General features: G+C 38.6%; 1 protein-coding gene across 1 annotated transcript in view; it reads left to right on the forward strand.

Annotated features, from left to right (window-relative positions):
* LONRF1 (LON peptidase N-terminal domain and ring finger 1) overlaps positions 1–19,763 on the forward strand; it is a 46,250-nt gene that overhangs the window by 21,887 nt on the left and 4,600 nt on the right. The window contains exons 2-10 of the mRNA XM_019953308.2: positions 2,621–2,739; positions 3,990–4,112; positions 7,069–7,218; positions 7,755–7,995; positions 8,096–8,192; positions 10,007–10,121; positions 13,106–13,227; positions 15,718–15,876; positions 15,990–16,152. Of these exons, the coding sequence (XP_019808867.2) occupies positions 2,621–2,739; positions 3,990–4,112; positions 7,069–7,218; positions 7,755–7,995; positions 8,096–8,192; positions 10,007–10,121; positions 13,106–13,227; positions 15,718–15,876; positions 15,990–16,152 (1,289 nt within the window). The remainder of the gene's footprint in view (positions 1–2,620; positions 2,740–3,989; positions 4,113–7,068; positions 7,219–7,754; positions 7,996–8,095; positions 8,193–10,006; positions 10,122–13,105; positions 13,228–15,717; positions 15,877–15,989; positions 16,153–19,763) is intronic.

The following is a 19,763-nucleotide window of genomic DNA, read 5'->3' on the forward strand; positions in this document are numbered from 1 at the left end:
ATGCTCAGTAAGAACAAAACCTGCAAGGATTCGGGAAACAAGAGTTTTAAGATCTGACCCTCCTGTCCTCTCCTTCACGGGTCCACCACACTTCTCATCCCAGTAGACACAGCTTTCCAGGGAGCCTGGGTAGCTTGAGCTCCTTGTTTGCATCCCTCGGAGGGGAGAAGCGTGGTGGACTGACCCGGCGCTGTAAAGACAGAGGTCTCCCCAGCCCCTTCCCGCAGCGCTGCCTTGGGGAAGCTGCGTAAAGGGCAGCGCCAAGCGGTAAGGACCTTGATCAGAGGGTACGGTACTCATGAGGTCCCCGTGGGCACTGCCTCCAGGGTTGTGTGGGGGGACCTGCTGTAAAAGGAAACACGTGAGAAGAAAAACAGTCCAGTAAGGGATCCCAGTGTGGAGGGGGCTGCTTGTTGTGACTGAAGCCCCTCTCTCTGGAGGTGCCGGAGCACAGGGGGGTCCCAGGGGTGCTGTTTGCAGGACCCCAGCTGTGCCCGACATGGTCCCCATCCTCTCCAGTTCAGGGAGCTGGATGCTGCTGTGGTGACCACTCCTTGGACCGGCTGGGCACCCGCTGCTCCCTGTTTCCCGGAATCCGGTTGTGCTTGTCCAGTCAGGACCACATGATGCCATTTCACAAGAAAATAGGATTTCCTAATGTGACTGTAAGCTCCTCAGAGACAAGGAGAAGGTAACATCTTTGAAACCCCTCTAGCATCTATCTAGCTTGGTGCTCAGACTCCTCATTCTTGATTGATTAATCACATGGAGCTTTCAGTTTCTATGAGTTTTTGTTTGGATAATGATTTACAATTATATTGCTTTAAGAAACAAAAGATGAAATGTTCCAGACATGTCTTTTTCTGCTTAGGAAGTAAGAAATATTTTCATGAAATACTAATTTTATTCTTAAAATTTTTTCATTGGTATAAATTTGAGGTAACAGTTTGAGTGCTCAAGTACCAGCAACTGGAAAAGGCCTAATTGCTAAATCGAGAGTTATCTGTAAAGAAGCAAGCAATCATTTAAAAACTAGAGTAAAGGAAGCTATTAAGGAGTTTTATTATAGTTTTTATTTTGTTTGCCCAGGACGGTGGGTGGTAAGGTCTTTATGCCCTTCTCACAACAAATACTTTATTTTATAAGCATACATTTTGGAAGCCTTTAAAGATGAATAATAGCTTTAAAAAGAAGAGTGAAGTTAATGTCATCTGTAGATACTGAAAATTGATTTCTGGCTTAGACTTCAGTTTCAGAATCTATGTACCTGTAGTAATTTTTTTTTAACCTTTTTTTATTGGAATATAATTGTTCTACAGTGTGTGTTTCTTCTGTACACTGAAGTGAAGCAGCTATAAGTATACAAAATCCTTTCCTTCTTGGGCCTGCCTCCAGCCCTCAGGTCATTACAGAGCACCGAGCTGAGTTCCTGTGCTGCTCGGCAGGTTCCCACGAGCAGTGTCACGCATGGCAGTATATATATATGTCCATCCTGACCTCTCAATCTGTCCCACCCTCCCTTTCTACCCTCTGGTGTCCATATGTCCATTCTCTGCGTCCGAGTCTGTACGAAAATAGGATCATCTGCACCGTTTTCCTAGATTCCACATGACCTGTAGTAATTGATTATAGTATCATAAATGAACCAACTAAGTGTCTCAAATTTTTAGTGCCTTTGGATACTAGTTTGGTTTCTCAAGTAGAGACAGCATAGTGAAATTATCACTTAAAGCTTTTTACCCTCAAATATTTGAAATTAAATCATTCTGGGGCCATCCAATCCTATTCTTATTAATGGAAGGAATTTAAAAAATTTTCCCTCTTAAGAAACCTGACTCTTGTCAACCCATTTCCTCCAGAAACAGGGCCACCGTGTCCTCTCCTAAGATCGTGCCTCGGTCAGTCTTTGTAACTGTGGGAATTCCATGTGCAGTAGTTACACATGTAGTCATTTATAAAGATTTCAAAATCAGGTATGAAAAAAGATTTACCACAAAAAGACAAATCTTCTGAACATCTAAGATACATCTTCTAAATCTTTACCTATGTTAGGAGAACATTCAGTTTCTTAGGGGTGATCATATTATCAAAAATTTTTCAGTTTTTAAAAAAAATCAGTTTCCTCCACTAAAATAATCTAACCATAAGGATTTGCTATGCTGCTGCTACTGCTGCTAAGTCGCTTCAGTCGTGTCTGACTCTGTGCGACCCCATAGACGGCAGCCCACCAGGCCCCGCCATCCCTGGGATTCTCCAGGCAAGAACACTGGAGTGGGTTGCCATTTCCTTCTCCAATGCATGAAAGTGAAAGTGAAGTCGCTTAGTCGTGTCTGACTCCTTGCGACCCCATGGACTGCAGCCTACCAGGCTGCTCCGCCCATGGGATTTTCCAGGCAAGGGTACTGGAGTGGGGTGCCACTGCCTTCTCCGAGGATTTGCTCTAACTTAGGGAAATGTCAGTATGCCAGTGGGTTGCACCTGTACTGTGCTTGGCTCACTGCCTTTGCGTCAGTGGTTACTGACTAGAATCGCGGAGTCAGTTCTTACCCTAGTATGATGTTTCCGTGGATTATACAGTAATCTTTTAAAAATAATCAAACCTTCATAACATTGATTTCAGAGCCCAGCGACTTGACTCTGAAAATCTACAGAGCTGAATCGTATGCTGGTCTCCAAGAGTTTAAAGCAGCTATAGAAGATTTAAATGCAGTTCTCTTTCAACTGCCAAATTGGCCTGAGGTAAAATTACTGTTTTACATTTGCATACATTTAAGAATTTCAACTGTAGGGAATATGCATTTCAATTATGATTGTAAGTTACAACGAAATGGATTGGGCGATTTCTTTTAAATATATAGAATAGTTCTAGAAGTCTAAGGTCAATATTTTGAGTGGATGAATATCATCTGACAGTTTTTTAAACTATAAGAAATGTTTGTTTCCTAACTAGAGAACAACTTGAATTCGACACACAGGAAAAAACAAACAAACAAACTCTAATATACAGCATTTCCTCAAAGACATACATCTGGCCCTATTGTGGAGATGGACCCAAATAGGTTGTCAGTAGAGGAGGTTTATTAATGGAGAGAGAAAAGGTTCTGTGGCTGAACAGTTGACTGAGGCATTGTGATGGGAACTGGGTGATGAGGCAGTCGTTTAATATGGTAGATGGGGGCCTTGCCCATGCTCTTTTGAAAAAAGATCTGCAGCATGTATATATTATATAATCGGTTTACAAATTCTCCTTTTTACCAATACTGTCAAGGCAAATCAGTCCATCTCCCATATATGTTATTTAAGTTAAAAGTCATCTTTTAATGTGACTTTTTTTTCTGCATTCAAAGCTATGCCTTTGAGGACTATATAGTAAGGATGCTGTAAAATTTATAAATTAATAAAATGATTCAGAATCTCATGATGACATGACCAGTTGGTACAAGTCAAATCAGTGTTAAGAATACGAGGGAAAATGATTTGTACAGACAGCTTTGGTGGCAGCGGTGGTTTAGTCGCTAAGTCATGTCTGACTCTTGCGAGACCCCATGGGCTGTAGCCCACCAGGCTCCTCTGTCCGTGGGATTCTCCAGGCAAGAATACTGGAGTGGGTTGCCATGCCCTCCTCCAGGGGATCTTCCCAACCCGAGGATCGAACCCAGGTCTCCTGCATTGCAGGAGAACTCTTTTGCCAACTGAGCCACCAGGGAAGCTCTTAAAACCATTAAACAGGAAAGAACCCTCTGGACTTATCATTGACAGGATATAATTAGAAATGTGGCTTTGGAGTCATTTTCTGGACCTCATAATCATAGGTGCCTCTCCCTAGTAGGGTGTAAATGTGCCTTTAAAATGCTTTGGGCTCCTGAGAGCCATTCAGAGTTTCAAAATGAACATTTCCAAGCAGAACTTTTTTTTAAACCTTATGTGATATTGATGTTTCAAAAAACAATTCCAACCATAAAAGTTGGGTATGTGTGCTTTTATTAAAGGTCTACTTCAGGAAAGGAAAAGTCCTCCACGATGCTGGTTTTTTAGGTGATGCCTTACAACTGTTTCTTCAGTGCTTAGCGCTTGATGAAGATTTCGCACCTGCAAAGCTAGAAGTAGAAAAGGTAATCCGTTTACCAACTGTAACACTTCCAGCCAGTTTCCCGACAACACAGGTCTTTTTACAAATGCCAGTTAGACTCTTGGGGTAAGAACATAAGGGGTGTCCATAAGTCAGATTTAGTAGCAGTTTGACAAGGGGTTTTCAGGTTCAATATACTTATTAGCATATTGAGTTCTTACCAAAATCAGAACATTTCAGAGAGAGTTAAATGGATTACTTTTGCCTAGTTAAATTTAGATGTTCTCTAATAGTCTGTTCCATGGGAGCCAGACCAGTCATTCTTAATTAAATACTGTTGTCATGATGTTCCTGCTCAGGAATTTTTATTGGCTTCCTTTGCCTTTCATTTCAGGTCTCAACTTTGCTTGCTTTCCGTGGTTGCCAGTAGTACTGCCCACTCAGTTTATTTCGCCTTAGTTTTCTCAGTACTCCATACATCACTTTGCAGAGTTTGTTCAGTGGTAGATGTTAATTAAAAGGAAAAGGGGTTCTCTGATCAAATGACTCTGGGAAACACTGGGTTAAACCAGTCAAACAGATTTCTTCAGCCCTTCTCGAGAGTTTTTGCTTTGCTAGCATGACAACAGCGTTCAGCTTTTGCCAGATTTACTCACAGAACATCTGGGAAGACTAGAGTCTCTGAAAAATGTTTTAGGAAAATCTATCCTAATACAATTTCAGTGCCCAGTCATGTTGTTCCCTTCAGTGTCCCCCAAAGAGGCCACATCGTTTATTGCGTTTGTAGTGTTTCTCAGAACATGGCTTTTTGTTAGTCATCTTGAGTGCATGGTAAACACAAAGATTTCCTGGGTCCCACCACAGACCTTTGGAATTAGAATCTCTGGAATTAGAGTATAATTTAACAAGCACTTCAGGAGATTCTTATGTCCCTTAAAGTAAGAGAACTTTGGAATTTTTCTTGCATTCCAAATACTTTATGAATAAGCCAACATCCTCCATAAGGCTTGTTTGCATGCATGTTCCAGCCCACTGATTTAACAAAACACGGCTTACTGTTGTGTGTTTTCTTGCTGTGTTCTCTTTGCTAGAGTGATCTCCCTGGTGAGACTGCAGACTTTATAAGGGCTTATAATTTTGCATTTTCCGTGCTGCTGGGTATCCTTACTTTTCTGTAATTATTTGTTGGTTAATAAGGTCAGGTGAATGCAAAATACCTACTGCCTTGAAATATTTTTTCTTTTTTTTGGAGTAAATTGTGGTATAATTTACATGTAATAAAAGGCATTTTATAGTTCAGTGAGTTTTGAGAAATTATACATTCATGTAACAACACCCCAGTCAAGATACAGACTATTGCAGATCACCCTGGAAAGCTCCCTCATCTCCTCTGCAGCAGATGCCCTCTCTCTGTGCTTCCAGAGGGAGCTACTGCTCAGACCTCTAGTGCCACAGACTAGTTCTGCCTGTTCTGAACCTTTACATACACTTTTTTTCACTCAACATGTTTTTGAGACACATCCAGTCATTTTTTCTTTTTTCACCAAGTATCCTGTGGTATGAACATGTCACAGTTTGTGATATTCACAGTTAGCGGTGATTTTCATTTGGATTGTTTCTAATTGATGCCACAAACATTCTTTTACATGTCATTTTGTGAACATATGTTTTTATCTCTCTTCAGTAAATACCTAGGAGTCAAGTAACAGTCTTCTAGGGTGGGGGTATGTTTAATACTTTTTTTTTTTTAATCAGGGGAAATGTAAAAACATACCCAAATTCTTTAGTGATTGTTCATTAAACGGTTTATTGCTTGAGCACCTACAGATGCACACACTTTCATTAATACCATGTGTATTTCCTTTTTATTTACATTGTAAAGATTTATGGAAAATTCTGATTTTTGTGCCTTGAGAGATAGAACAGCTGAAAAACCAAACTTCCAAATTGGGACTTTAAGAAATGTGTATATGCTGTACATATACACACAGCTTATTTGACAAGCAAACAAATTTGAATCCCTCTCATTTCCTTGTAGCCAGTCTGTTCCTCTGTCGTAATCCCCTTGGTGTTTCTGAGAGAAGCACCCAGAGTTTAGATACTGCAGCTGCCTCCGTTTGGGCCGGCTGCCATGGGGTGCCCCCGTTAACTCCAGGGGTGGTGACTGACCGTACAGGTCACTGGTTCAGGGAGAAGCTAAATTCACTGTAAACACATGGAATTTTAGTTCTGTGGTTAAAGGTCCAAGTTCACACAAACAGTCTAAGTTCAGCCTTAGAATATACATCGGGATGAACCATTAACTATATTGACTGATGGGACTTGCTGATGGTCAGAGGTAAATATCTTCCACTTCTCTTAAGATCTCGTCTTTCTACAAACCTTATATATACATGTAAACCTTTACCTTGGGCACCTTCTCAGGCCACCAGTCTAATCACCCCTGAGCCCTCCTTTTGAACCATTCCTTTGATGCGGTTTGACCCCCTTGGAGGCACACCTTGGTTTTGGCAGGACTTTTAAAATCAACGTGGAAGTCCTTGTTTTTTTTTACTTAACCTGTTCCTTCCCTGCCCGTTAAAAATAATATTAGCTCTAAGTTTTCTTTTTTTTAAGTTGATGTATAGCTGACTTACAATATTATTAGTTTCAAGTGTACAACAAAGTGATTGGATATTTTTATAGTTTATACTCCATATGAAATTTTCCAGAAATTCTTAAATATTGAGTGAGTGAGGTGAGTGAAAGTCACTCAGTCGTGTCTGACTTCTTGTGACCCCATGGACTATACAGTCCATGGAATTCTCTAGGCCAGAATATTGGAGTGGGTAGCCTTTCCCTTCTCCAGGGGATCTTCCCAACCCAGGGATTCCCACATTGCAGGCAGATTCTTTACCAGCTGAGCCACAAGGAAAGCCCTCTTAAATATTAAGTAACTAAATTATCCTTAATAAACTATTTTATATTTTTCATTATTCTTTATGATACCTTCCTTACAGATTTTATGTGATTTATTATCACCTGAAAACTTAAAAGAAGGCCTGAAGGACTCTTCCTGGAGTTCATTACCATGTATTAAAAACAAACCTTTCAGTTTTCCTTCAGTGATGGAAGAGTCTCACTCTGCCAGTGAGCTGAGCCCAGAGCAGGTAAGGGGTGAGAGAAGACGGTCATAGGCTTAGTGTTTCCATTTTCTTCACAAGATCTTCACTTTCCTAGTTTCAAATATTAATACTAAAATCTATGTAGGTACTTTCAACTTAGTAAGGCTTGCCTTAATAGGATTCCATTTGTGACCTTTTATTTTACACTAAAAACTTTTATGTGAAATATCTGCTCATTAATCACGTTACATCACCTGAATGTCAGAAATGTTTGTCTCTTGGAAAAAACCAGAACATTGTATTTATCTTACTTTCCTTGTAGTAGAAACAACTATATTAGCATAACTACTTAAACCTCATCATGACAGAAGTCAGCTTGATGTCTAGGGCTCTCTTAGGTACTGGCAAAAATCCTTTTCTTGCCAGGGTTTTAGAATTAAAAGTTGGTTTTGTTTTAAATGAACAATAAAATAAAGCTTTCAAGACATCACAGTTTCACTTCAGTTTAGTTCTTGGCGAGAGCAATAAGGACAGTAAAAACATACAGTCAGTTACCCTTATTTGTTGCATTTTTTTTGTAGAATGAAGAAATAGCAGAGGTCACCTCAGAGCCTGTCAAAGGAAGCCTAAACCGTGCTCGGTCAGCACAGGCTATCAATTCCACAGACATGCCTGCCAGAGAGGACTGTTTAAAAAGAGTGTCCTCGGAACCCTCACTCTGCATTCAAGGCAAAGGTGTTCTGCTGAAAAGAAAGTTGTCTCTTTTAGACCAGGATGTGATTGTAAATGAAGATGGAAGAAATAAGCTGAAAAGACAGGGAGGTAAAAATTTCACTACACTCACAGAAAACACATTGATTTTTTCAGAATGGCTTCCAAATTTTTTCCTAAAAAAGATAACCCCATCTCTTTGTTTTAATAGAAATTCCCACTGAAGTCTGTACGTTTTCATTAACTTACGGTGATGTCCCAGAAGAATTAATAGATGTCTCAGATTTTGAGTGTTCTCTCTGCATGAGGTAAGTATGTCAAATTTTATGAGTAGATAAAGGTAATCTACTCTGTAAGAACTGGACTTCCTTGGACTGCAAGGAGATCAAACTAGTCTAACCTAAAGGAAATCAGTCCTGAATATTCCTTGGAAGGACTGATGCTGAAGCCCAAACTCCAATACTTTGGCCACCTGCCGCGAAGAACTGACTCCTTGGAAAAGACCCTGATGCTGGGAAAGACTGAAGGCAGGAGGAGAAGGGGACGACAGAGGATGAGATGCTTGGATGGCATCACCAACTCGATGGACATGAGTTTGAGTAAACTCTGGGAGTTGGTGATGGACAGGGAAGCCTGGTGTGCTGCAGTCCATGGGGTTGCAAAGAGTTGGACGCGACTGAACTGAACTCTAAGCATAAGCAGTGTGAAGTAACAGAGTAGTGAATTAAAAATCAAAAGATAAGAATTTTAGTCCTCGGTTTTCCTTTCACATCTTGGGCAAATAATATAATCTCTGAACCTTATTTAGCTTTTCCTTACTTAGAAGGGGCTTCCCTGGTGGGCCCATTCCCTTTCTTTACCATGACTGAGGAACTAACTTTGACTTTTCACTTAGAAAGTGGTGTCAGGATTTGTGTGTATGTGCACGTGCTCAAGTGCTCAGTCTTTCAGTCGTGTCTGACTCTCTGCAACCCTGTGGACTGTAGCCCACCAGGTTCCTCTGGCCATGGAATTCTCCAGGTGAGAATACTGCAGTGGGTTTCCATTTCCTTCTACAGGGCATCTTCCTGCATCTCTTATATCTCCTGCACTGGCTGGCAGATTCTTTACCACCATGCTATATTTAAGTCTTACAACAATCAAATGACTAAAATATAGAAAGTATCTGAGGAATTGTACTATAAAAGCTATACATGTTATTACTGAGACTCCATGGTTTTAGATTTGGGTAAGAATACAATGATGTATTGTGTGTATGTGATTCTATCTTGTTTATGTATCTTAACTCCAAAATCCTTTTTAAGTAACACTGGATAAGGATTTCCATTATATGAATGCTTGTAATTCTAAGACTGATATGATAATTTGAAAAGAACATTTTCCATTTATATAAATCGTGGTGGAGGCAAGGGAACAGTGTGTCAAGCACCTGGAACTGGCCACACCAGGTATTTCTGAACCACGTCCCTTGATTCTGACCCTTGGCTGCTTCATCTTGAGGTGAGGGGATCAGACCCCGACGATTTCTGAAGTACTTATACATCTAACAGTACTTCTGGGAACTCCCAAAGTATTGTGTTTCAGGAAATAACTAGAATGTAAGGAAAATTAGTTTTTCCATATTGTTTGAGTATCACATCTGGTTTTGAGCATCAGTTTTCTTTGGGATTCAATGGTAATATTCATTGGATTATTTTGAATGAATTTCATATAGTAAGGCGCTTTATAAGCAAACCAGTTTTAAAGTGATGAGTGTACAAAAACAAATGAAGAAGTAATAATACAGTTTACATTGTTAATCTTGCACTAGTCTGGTGCAAGTATTTTAGAAGTACTGCCCATCTCAGTTTGGACCAGCCCCGTTTCGAGGCTGCAGTAGCCCCTGTGAATGGTGGTGATATCAGTCCGTACAGCTCCAAGCAGGGTACCCCCGATGATGGTGAACTTTAAACAGTTCAGGAGGCTGTACCTGGCGTTTACCACTGGTCCTTCCCTCCTCTCGTGCCTGTCAAACTCTCCTTCCTCTTCTAAACAGAAGCTGGTGTTACGGTTACACTATTGGTTCAGTTTTTCCAGTGCACAGCTTATGGTGAAAACTAACATGTATTCTGGTTGATTTCAGGTTGTTTTTTGAGCCAGTGACAACCCCTTGTGGACATTCATTCTGTAAGAACTGTCTTGAGCGTTGTTTAGATCACACACCATATTGTCCTCTTTGCAAAGAAAGCTTAAAAGAGGTAAGCATTTGTGTATTTGTTTATTGCTCTTACGTGTAGCAACATGGTTTGACTTCTATTTAGCCATAGAAATAATGATTATTAGGTTCAGAATAAATTACATTATACATACTGATTGACCAAAAGGGATCATGCATGTCTCATTACCCATCTGCTAGTATTGGAGGAAAGTGAGTTTGGAGAGGGTGGGAGAAAGCAGAGTCTGAAGACCGAATCCCTATACTTAATTTTTAAACACATGAGGTGTGATCAAGTATCTGGTCAGGAATATGTTGACTTTAATGACAGTATTGGGGAATCTCAACTGCCCTGCCACCCACCCCCATTTTTAGGTTGGATTTCAGGCCTCAGTCAATCCCCTTAACGTCTGGACCAACATCCAGTAGCACTTGCTACATTGATGGAAATGCCCTGTATCTATGCTGTCCAACATGGTAGCTATTGGCCACATGTGTGGGAGGGACTGTACTTTTAATTAATTTACATTTAAGTAGGCACGTGTGAGTAGTAGTGGCTCCCACATTGGACAGCACAGTTCTAGAAAGTGGTAGCCTGGCAAGGAGAGGGAGGCTTCCCACACCCCTCCTTGTCTGGCAGGTGGTCTGCACAGATCACCCTGCATTAGGAAAACAGCTGGATCTCAGGTGGGTCTCTTCTGTAACCAGTGGGAGGGCAGCACCCTCTTCAGTCCTGCTTGATGTCCTCCAAGGTGAGGCCAGAGCCTTAGAATTCTTGTTGCAGTGGTAGCATTGATCCAGGAGAGTGATTCTGTCTCTAGATTTTAAGAAAAAAAGTGTCTTGAAAATACAATGTAAAAATTTGATGAAAACCATTTTGCTATTAAAAAGTTATTTCCTATGTAGAAAGCATAGCTCTGTACAGATGTCATATAGCATATATGTATTGTTACATTTCATACAACATAGCAACCCTACATGTAGTGGAACACAAAACATAGAATGTTTACAAAGTCAGGAAACCTAAAATAAATCTTTAAAGAGTTTTTTACATTTTCAACTTTTAGACTCTGTTTTCAGATAAAATACTCTGAAACATGCTATCTTTCCTGGTTTTACAAAGTTTTTCGATATGCTTATATATTTACTATGCTTTAAATTTAGAGTTATCGCACCTTAAATGTCTGAAGTTCTAAGGAAAACAAAGTAAGGATGTTATTTAAAAACTTAACTAACATACTGTTTAAAAATAACTTTATCCTTTGTTCTGACTTGACACCATGTATAATTGGTAAAGTCTAAATATACCTTTACACGGATAAAATGGATATGCTCTACTTTTCTGCTCTTCCTACTTACTTTGCTCATTTTTTCATCTGAATGCATCTCAAAGATGTGATTTTCATAGCAGCATAGTAGTCCAATGATACAACATTTTTCTGTTTTGGAGCATTTCAGTTCTTTTTTTTTTTTTTTAAGTATACTATGGTCAGTGTCTTTGACTCTTTCCTTAGGATAAATTCCTGGGAGAATTACTGGATCAAAGGCCATATATTTTAAGACTCTTAAAACCAATTGCCAGATTGCCTAGGTCTCAAGTAATGTACAAATTTAGATTCTTACCAGTAATGGAAGAGAGGCCATATTTCCCAAATTTAATACATGAGTCTTAAGTTTTAAAATGTCTTTATTACTTTGAAATTGCTTTTATATCTCTAATTTGATTAATTTTATAATAAACTCTTAAGTTACCTATATATATGTATATATTATCTGCTCAAGAGTACATCTCTCCAGTCAATAGCCCAGTTGTTCTCAAGGTATGTTCCCCCAACCAGCAGCATCTATATCCCCTGGGAACTTGTTAGAAATATGAATTCGCAGACCCTTCCCCAGAGCCACTAAATCAGAACCTGGTGAGGGCTCAGCAGTCTGCACTTTTAACAAGCCACAGTTCTTGCCGAAGTTGAAAAACCACAAGTATAAGCCATTTGCCCACCATTCATATTTTCTACTCTGTACTTCATTAGATACTGACAAAGCCCTTATTTTTGCTGGATCTAGGGGAAAGCTGGTTTCTCTTTGTCTTGTGGTTGTCTCACAAGAGTTTCCTCATTACTCATTTCCTCATTAAGCAAATTGGTATTGGACGTATATACACACACACACACACACATGTTTTGTTCAGAATTCTGTGTACACACTCTGAACTGGTCCTTGGCCCTATGCAGTTCTTAGTTTAGTTACAGAGATATAATATATCCCTGTCCAGCTAATATAGTGCAGGGTATGGTAGCTGCCTTCTATATATTAAAGGTTATTCCTAGGAGACAGAAAAATAAGGAACACTTTATACAAAAGGTAAAATTGCAGCCAGACCTTGAAGGATAGTCAGATGGCTTTTGGCAGTTGGAAGAGAAAGTAACACAAAAATGTATCAGGGTGGCAGCGTTCAGAGTATTATGGAGTGGCACAAACGTACCACCTTACCCAGAGGGTGACTCACATAGGAAAAGCAGCCTCTTGATAAGATATGGGCATCAGTAGTCATAGTGGGATGACAGCAGAAGAAAAATCTGAAAGAAAAGTTATCTGGAACAAAAAAAGGGAGCAACTTTGCTTTTCTTAAGGCAAATGCATTATTTTCTTTATTCCTTATTTTTGTTTCTCGATTGAAATGCTAGTTTCAGATACACATGCACTGTCAGAAGGAACTTACCTTTGGTGTGGGAGACGGCAGGAGCAGGGCTGACTGCTGTTAATGATGTGTGATCATAGCAAGGCAAGGGTCGTCTTATATACAGAACTTGTTTCGGGTTGCAGACTTACCTTGAATGCTCTTGAGCTAAGCTTCAGGCAGGTTTTCCAGTTTAGCGTCATCTGTTGTATTGTTCCCCCTCACTAATGAATTCAGAACCGACTGTGTAAATATGTAATAAAGGCTTTACTATATGAGTTAAACTGTTTTACCTGTTTTGTACTGTAGGGGGGAAAAGTGCTGGAATGTAAAATAATATTGTCTTTCAGTATCTAGCAGATAGGAGGTACTGTGTCACACAGCTGTTGGAAGATTTAATAGTGAAGTATCTGCCTGATGAGCTGTCTGAGAGAAAAAAAATATATGATGAAGAAACTGCTGAACTCTCACAGTAAGTTTCTTCTCATACAAATTAACATAATCAAATCAAACTACTACCCTTTGAAATAATGAGGAGAAGCCTCCTCACAGCCAGCTGGGTTCTGTCTGTAGTTCAACCCAGTCTAGTCAAAGGCATATCGTAAACAAATATTGGTTAATTTCCCCTGCCTTCAACACTCAGAGGTTTTCAGGTTTATTTGGTAACTTCCAGATGTTCTGTTGGGAGTGACGTCCTGACAGCTCTCCACACTGAACCAGTCTTTTAGCTGGGGGTGGGGGGGCGGCCGAGGGCCGGGTGTTCCTCCAGGGACATCAGGCTGATGGAGGTGGTTGCTGGGAACTGCCGCCCTCAACTATCAGCCCCCGCCCATAGGAGAAAGTAGAGGGTAAGTGGCCTGGATTGGCAGGGGGAGTAGCCAATCAGAGGTTTGCAAGGGGGTGGGACCTTGAGACCTGAGACAAATTGGAAGGGGTGACTTTAGGGGCTAAAATCTCAATGAAGATACTGACTGTTCGCATAATTGACTTAGTATCAGGAAGGTGAAAAACCTGGTGGTAACTTTGGGATTCAGTGGTACAGGGTACTACTGAGAGCACATAAAAAGCTCATCAGGGCTGGGTAATTTTGTTGCTCTGTGTGTTGCTTTCTCACACTTTTCTTCTTTTCTCTTCCCTCCATGACTTGACCTCTTTCACCATTTTCTTCAGTCTCCAAGTTTCTTTACTGGGTTTCTAATTTCTTAACTCTTTCCTGTTCCCACTTTAACTGGACACTGAAGACCAAAATTGTAATTTTTACATGCTGTTTTTTGTTTGTTTGTTTTTTTTTTTAATATAAATTAAAACATTTTCTAAGAGAAAAATAACTGCTTTACAGACTTTTTGTTTTTAGTATGTGTCCACCAAATGTTGTCATCGGGTCAGTGGCCTTCAATAGAAGAAAGGTTTCTATCTTTTCTTTATAGAAGTTGATAGTGGTTTGTCTTCTGATGGCACTGATATTTTATTGTGACTTTGTGATAGAAAATATTCTAATGTGTGGATTAGAAACCTTTTGGACCAACGCTGCAAAAAGCTGGATACAAGAAAGCTTCAGATTTATTTTTGAAATACTTCAACACAATGACAGGACCAGACCTCCCCCCCGCCCCCAACACACACACAGACTGGAATTCATGAATGACAGGAGTAGTGATGCAAGGGAAGCTGCGTGTGATGCAGAGAAGCCTCGGGAATCTTGCTATGTACTAACTGGGCTATTTTCTTAAGGGTAGCTCATTCTCTGGTACTTACAAGTTTTGCTAATTAAAAGATATACTGGGTTGTGCACCCCCCCCTTGTTTTTATGTTCATAAGAGTGCTTAGTGATGGTAAAAGACACAGTTTTAAAAGTAGAGGAATTAGGACTTGTATGTTAAACATGTATTACATATAGACTTCACATTGTGGTCTTTTTGAAGAAAGAGTAGAAAATATTAGTTGGGGGTGGGCAGGGAGAGCCAGAATCTGTAACTCAAAGGTAATCACCACTAGCATTTTGGCATATATCCTTCCTGATTTTAATATGTATATCCTTCCTGATTTTAATATATATAAATACATTATAAACAAAGATGGGATTATTTTACTCCCATTATTCAATACTTTCCTTTCTCATTAATCTAAAGTCTAAATATAGTATCTCATTTTATGATTACATCATAATTTATTTTACTGGTTGTCTCTTTTTGCTTCTAAGTTTTGGCAACTGTACACTTGAACATTTTTACAATACTTGCAGAAAAAAGTACACCTGTTGGTTCAAAGGATATGAATATTTAAAAAAATTTTTGATGTATATAGCCAAATTCTTCTTCGGTATGGTTGTACTATTTCAAACTGCCCCCATCAACTGCCAGTTTTTCCCCATACCCTTGCCAAAGGGTTTCTTTAGATTAATGAGAAACTGAGTGCTGCCTTTATCCTTCGTATTTCCTGCCAATCTGGGAATTAAAATATTTTAATTATCTGGAAAAAATTGTATGCCATTGAATTACCTGCTTTTGTTAGGAAATATTTTAGTGACTAAAATTTTTTTAAAGGTGTTTTTTGTCCTTTGCAGGAACTCACTTATTATTGTCTAAGAGTAAGAGTGTTTTATGGATAGAAGATAATAACTCTGTCATGTTACAAATATTTTAAACATTTTAATATAAAATAATTACAATCAATTGCTTTTTCATTCATAAAAGTGCATAGCTCTATTTCATTCATAAAAGTGCATAGCTCTATATGACAACTTTGCAATCCTCTTACAAGTAAATTTGAATTTACAGACAGTTTTAGGATTAATATTGTATCAACATAAGCTTAAATGAAGGGGATGCTGATTCTTATTCCTGCCAAGAATGAAAATTACCTGATTTTAGAGTAAATTTTTGTTTTCTATTACTTATTGAAAGTTTTACTCATTTTTGTTGTATCTTCTGATGTATACTAATGCAGTTTTTTTCTTCTTCAGCTTGACCAAGAATGTTCCAATATTTGTTTGCACTATGGCCTATCCCACTGTGCCTTGCCCTCTTCATGTATTTGAGCCAAGATACAGATTGATGATTCGAAGAAGTATACAGACTGGAACTAAACAGTTTGGGATGTGCGTCAGTGATACACAGAATAGGTATGCTTTTTGTCTAAATGTTTTTATTGATTCTTGAGTTTTCTGTGAATATTGCTGAGAACGTGCATGCCTGTGGCTTGAACTTTTGGTACTAACTAGAGTTTTTCTTCTAGTTTTGCAGACTATGGTTGTATGTTACAAATTAGAAATGTACATTTCTTGCCTGATGGAAGGTCTGTGGTTGATACCGTTGGAGGAAAGCGGTTTAGGGTTTTAAAAAGAGGAATGAAAGATGGATATTGCACCGCAGACATTGAATACCTGGAAGATATTAAGGTATTAAAACCTACCCTTTTTCAGCATTGGTGTACTCTGTCCTAGGCATTGTATAGGCGTGAAGGCTACAGTTTTCTAGGCACATTAACCAGTTCTTCCTGTCAGAGACCCTCATCAATACTTAGGCAAATTAGCTCCATTAATGACCTGCTTCTCATTTTTTTTTTTTTTTTTTTTTGAAATTTTTATTTTATAATGGAGAATAGCTGATGAACAATGTTGTGACAGTTTCAGGTGGACCTTTATATCATCTTGCTCTTAATTATTGAGTTCCAAGAGAACTTGGGAGGCCACAACCCAGACTTTGTTCATTTCTACTGCCTTGACAACCACCACCGTGCCTAGAATCTAGTCATGTGTAGCTGCATGGTAGTTATTTAACAAAAGCAGGTGTTGAACTTCCAACCTAAGTTATGAAACCTGCTAATTCCTTCCCTTTTAAATTAATTAGTAGTCAAAGCTGATACAGTCAGCAGTAGATTGAACTTTGGTATAAAAGTAAACGTGAAATCCTTGAATGGGTCTATATATATGCCTAAGATAACCTCAGTGATAACATACACACAAACTCTAGAGCATCACAGATACAGCACTGTCAGTATAATTATAGGTGGTATCTTACCTGGGGAGGGTTAGTGTGATAATTTTCTTGAATAGGGTTAATGCTACCATTTTGATATTTCTAGTACCTGCTTTAGCATCTGCAGTTAGTTTAGCTACCAGAAAAATGATTTGAGATACTATAAATATCAAATGAAAGGCAATTTTCTTTGGAAGGGCATTAGAAAATTAGAAAAATAAGAAAATCTTGTATTATCACTTGTTCATTGATCTGCTTGATCATCCCAAGCAGCATTTACTGAGTGTTAGCATTGGGCATTTTTACAAACAGTAGCTCACTGAATTTTCAAAAGTCAGATAGCAGGTAAGGAAAGTAGGATTCAGGAGTTTTAATTAGTAATAATTTGCCAAGATGATAATTTAAAGCCAGCTCTCTGGCTTCGAGTGCTATGTTTTATCTTGCACTCTTGACAAGCTTCTCTGCTGATGAACTTCATTAAATCTGCCACTGCCTATCCTATTTTATTATAAAGATGCTATGGAAAACTTTGTGCAGTGAGCTAGAAGTATTGAGTTGGAATTTTGAGTTGATTGACATAGTCTGTGCCTTAGCATATTTGATTAATAGACTTATTTCCTAAAGGTGATATTCTTTGTAAAACTAATAAACTTTAGTTTTGTGTAAATTTACATCTCCATATATTGGATTTGCTGACAAAATTCCTTGACTATATATGACATATAAATACGACAGTATGATAGAATATTGAAAGTATTAGGGATTTGATGTTTAGAACTGAATTCTCTATGTTGTAGTTTTAGGAATGTCTAAATTTTTCTTCATCTTAGCGCCTCATTTGTGTAATGATTTCTTGTTCATTCTGGGAAAGCTTCTCAAATTTGTTTTTTATATCAAGGTTATTTTTTTCCCTTGGTGTTGTAATTCTGTTTTCTGTCTTTCAATAACATTTTAGATTCTGTTATTGCAAGGAAATTCCATAACTTTAAAACTTCTGCCAGCTTTTTAGCTCCTTTTTCTAACCAAGACTCATGATTTTTATCATTCCTTGTTTACGAAAGTTCATGGTTTGGTCCCTTGAATTGTAAAAGGCTGGAAACTAGATACTTTTTTCTTTTGTAATAGTTTTAACAAGTATCATGTTTATTTTTTTAATCAAGATTTTTAAAATTGAAGTATAGTTGATTTACAGTGTTGCGTTAATTTCTGCTGAACAGTGAAGTGATTCATTTATACATAAAATATTAAAAAAATGTAAATATTTCCATTTTCATTTATTACAGAATACTGAGCATAGTGCTCTGTGCTATATAGTAGGACCTTGTTTATCCATTCTATATATATAAAAAGCTTACATCTGCTGACCCCTGCTAGCCTCTCCCTTCATCCCTCCACCAGTCCCCTCTCCCTTGGCGACGACCCGTGTATTCTCTGTATCTGGGGTTCCGTTCCATAGGTTCACTTGTGTCGTATTTTGAATTCCACATGTAGGTGATATCATAGGGTGTTTGTCTTGCTCTTTCTGCCTTACTTCACTTCATTGTAGTTGCAGCCATGTTGCTACAAATGGCATTTTAAGTAGTAGTGTATGTATCACATCTTTTTTTTTAACTTTTCATTTTATATTGGAGTATAGCCAATTAACAATATTGTGATAGTTTCAAGTGGACAGCAATGGGAATCAGCCCTAGCTATATATACCCATTTCCCCTCAAACTCCCTTCCCATTCAGGCTGCCACATAATATTGAGTAGATTTCCCTGTGCTATACACAGTAAGACCTTGTTGGTTACACATTATCAGTGTGTACCACATCTTTATCCATTCATTGTTTCCGTGTCTTGGCTACTGTGAACAGTGCTGCTGTGAACATAGGGGTGTGTGTATCTTTTTGAATTACAGTTTTATCAGGATGTATGCTCAGAAGTAGGATTGCTGGATCATACGGTAATTCTATTTTTAGTACAGTTTGCCATAGTAGCTGTTCCAACTTAGGTTCCCTTTTCTCTGCACCCTCTCTGGCATTTGTTCTTTGTAGACTTTTAATGATGGCGATTCTGGCCAGTGTGAGGTGGTACCTCATTGTAGTTTTGATCTGCATTTCTCTAATAATTAGCAGTGATGAGCGTCTTTTTGTTTTTATTTCTGTTGCCTTGGGAGACTGACTTAAGAAAACCTAGGGGAATGTTTTGCCTGTGACCTCCTCTAGGAAATTTTATGGTGTCATGTCTTAGGTTTAAATCTTTAAGGCATTTTGAGTTTATTTTTCTGTATGTGGCTGTCCAGCTTTTCCAATACCCCTTGGCTCCTTTATCAAAAATTGATTGTAGGTTTCTGGGTTTATTTCTGGGCTCTCCATTTCTATTCCATTGATCCATATGTCTGCTTTTGTACCAATACCCTCTCAGTGGCATTAAGCACATCCACATTGTTGTGAAAAAGCAGATGCTTTTTCATCTTCAGTTTTATTTTTCAAGTCATTAAATGAAAAAGTTACGTTCTTTTGTCTCTTGTGTACTATAGTCTTACCTTTTATATATCAGGATGTTTTTTAGAGTCTCATTGTCTTTATACTGAGTCATTCTTGACATATGAAAGGCTGACTAAGGCAGTATTTGTTCAGATGCATTAATGTATGTGAAATATAGCCCTCTCTGGCACAGAGCGAGTGGGATATGAGTGTGTGTTAAAGAAATCAATATCAGATGGATGAGTTAATGCTCAATCTTCCCACCTGTGTTTTATGTGCCTAGTCTTTTGGATCTTAGGCTGAAGCATTTAATTTTGTATTTGCAGTTTGATGAACCAGTAGTCCAAAGAGCGTACAGAGGGGATTGAGGTAGGACTTTACAGCAGAATTTCATCACTGCATAATGTATTCTCTATCTTTTGATATTCTGGCTTTATTATGCTAAGTTATTGCGTGTTTTGGTTTTTTGACCCAACTCCCTGGTAAAAGTTTTAATTACGCTTTTCCTCTGTGCTCCTCCTACTTTTGCCACAGCAGATCTGCACCTGAGACCTCCCCCAA

Source organism: Bos indicus, chromosome 27 (assembly GCF_029378745.1).
Source record: "Bos indicus isolate NIAB-ARS_2022 breed Sahiwal x Tharparkar chromosome 27, NIAB-ARS_B.indTharparkar_mat_pri_1.0, whole genome shotgun sequence".
Classification (NCBI taxonomy): Eukaryota; Metazoa; Chordata; class Mammalia; order Artiodactyla; family Bovidae; genus Bos; species Bos indicus.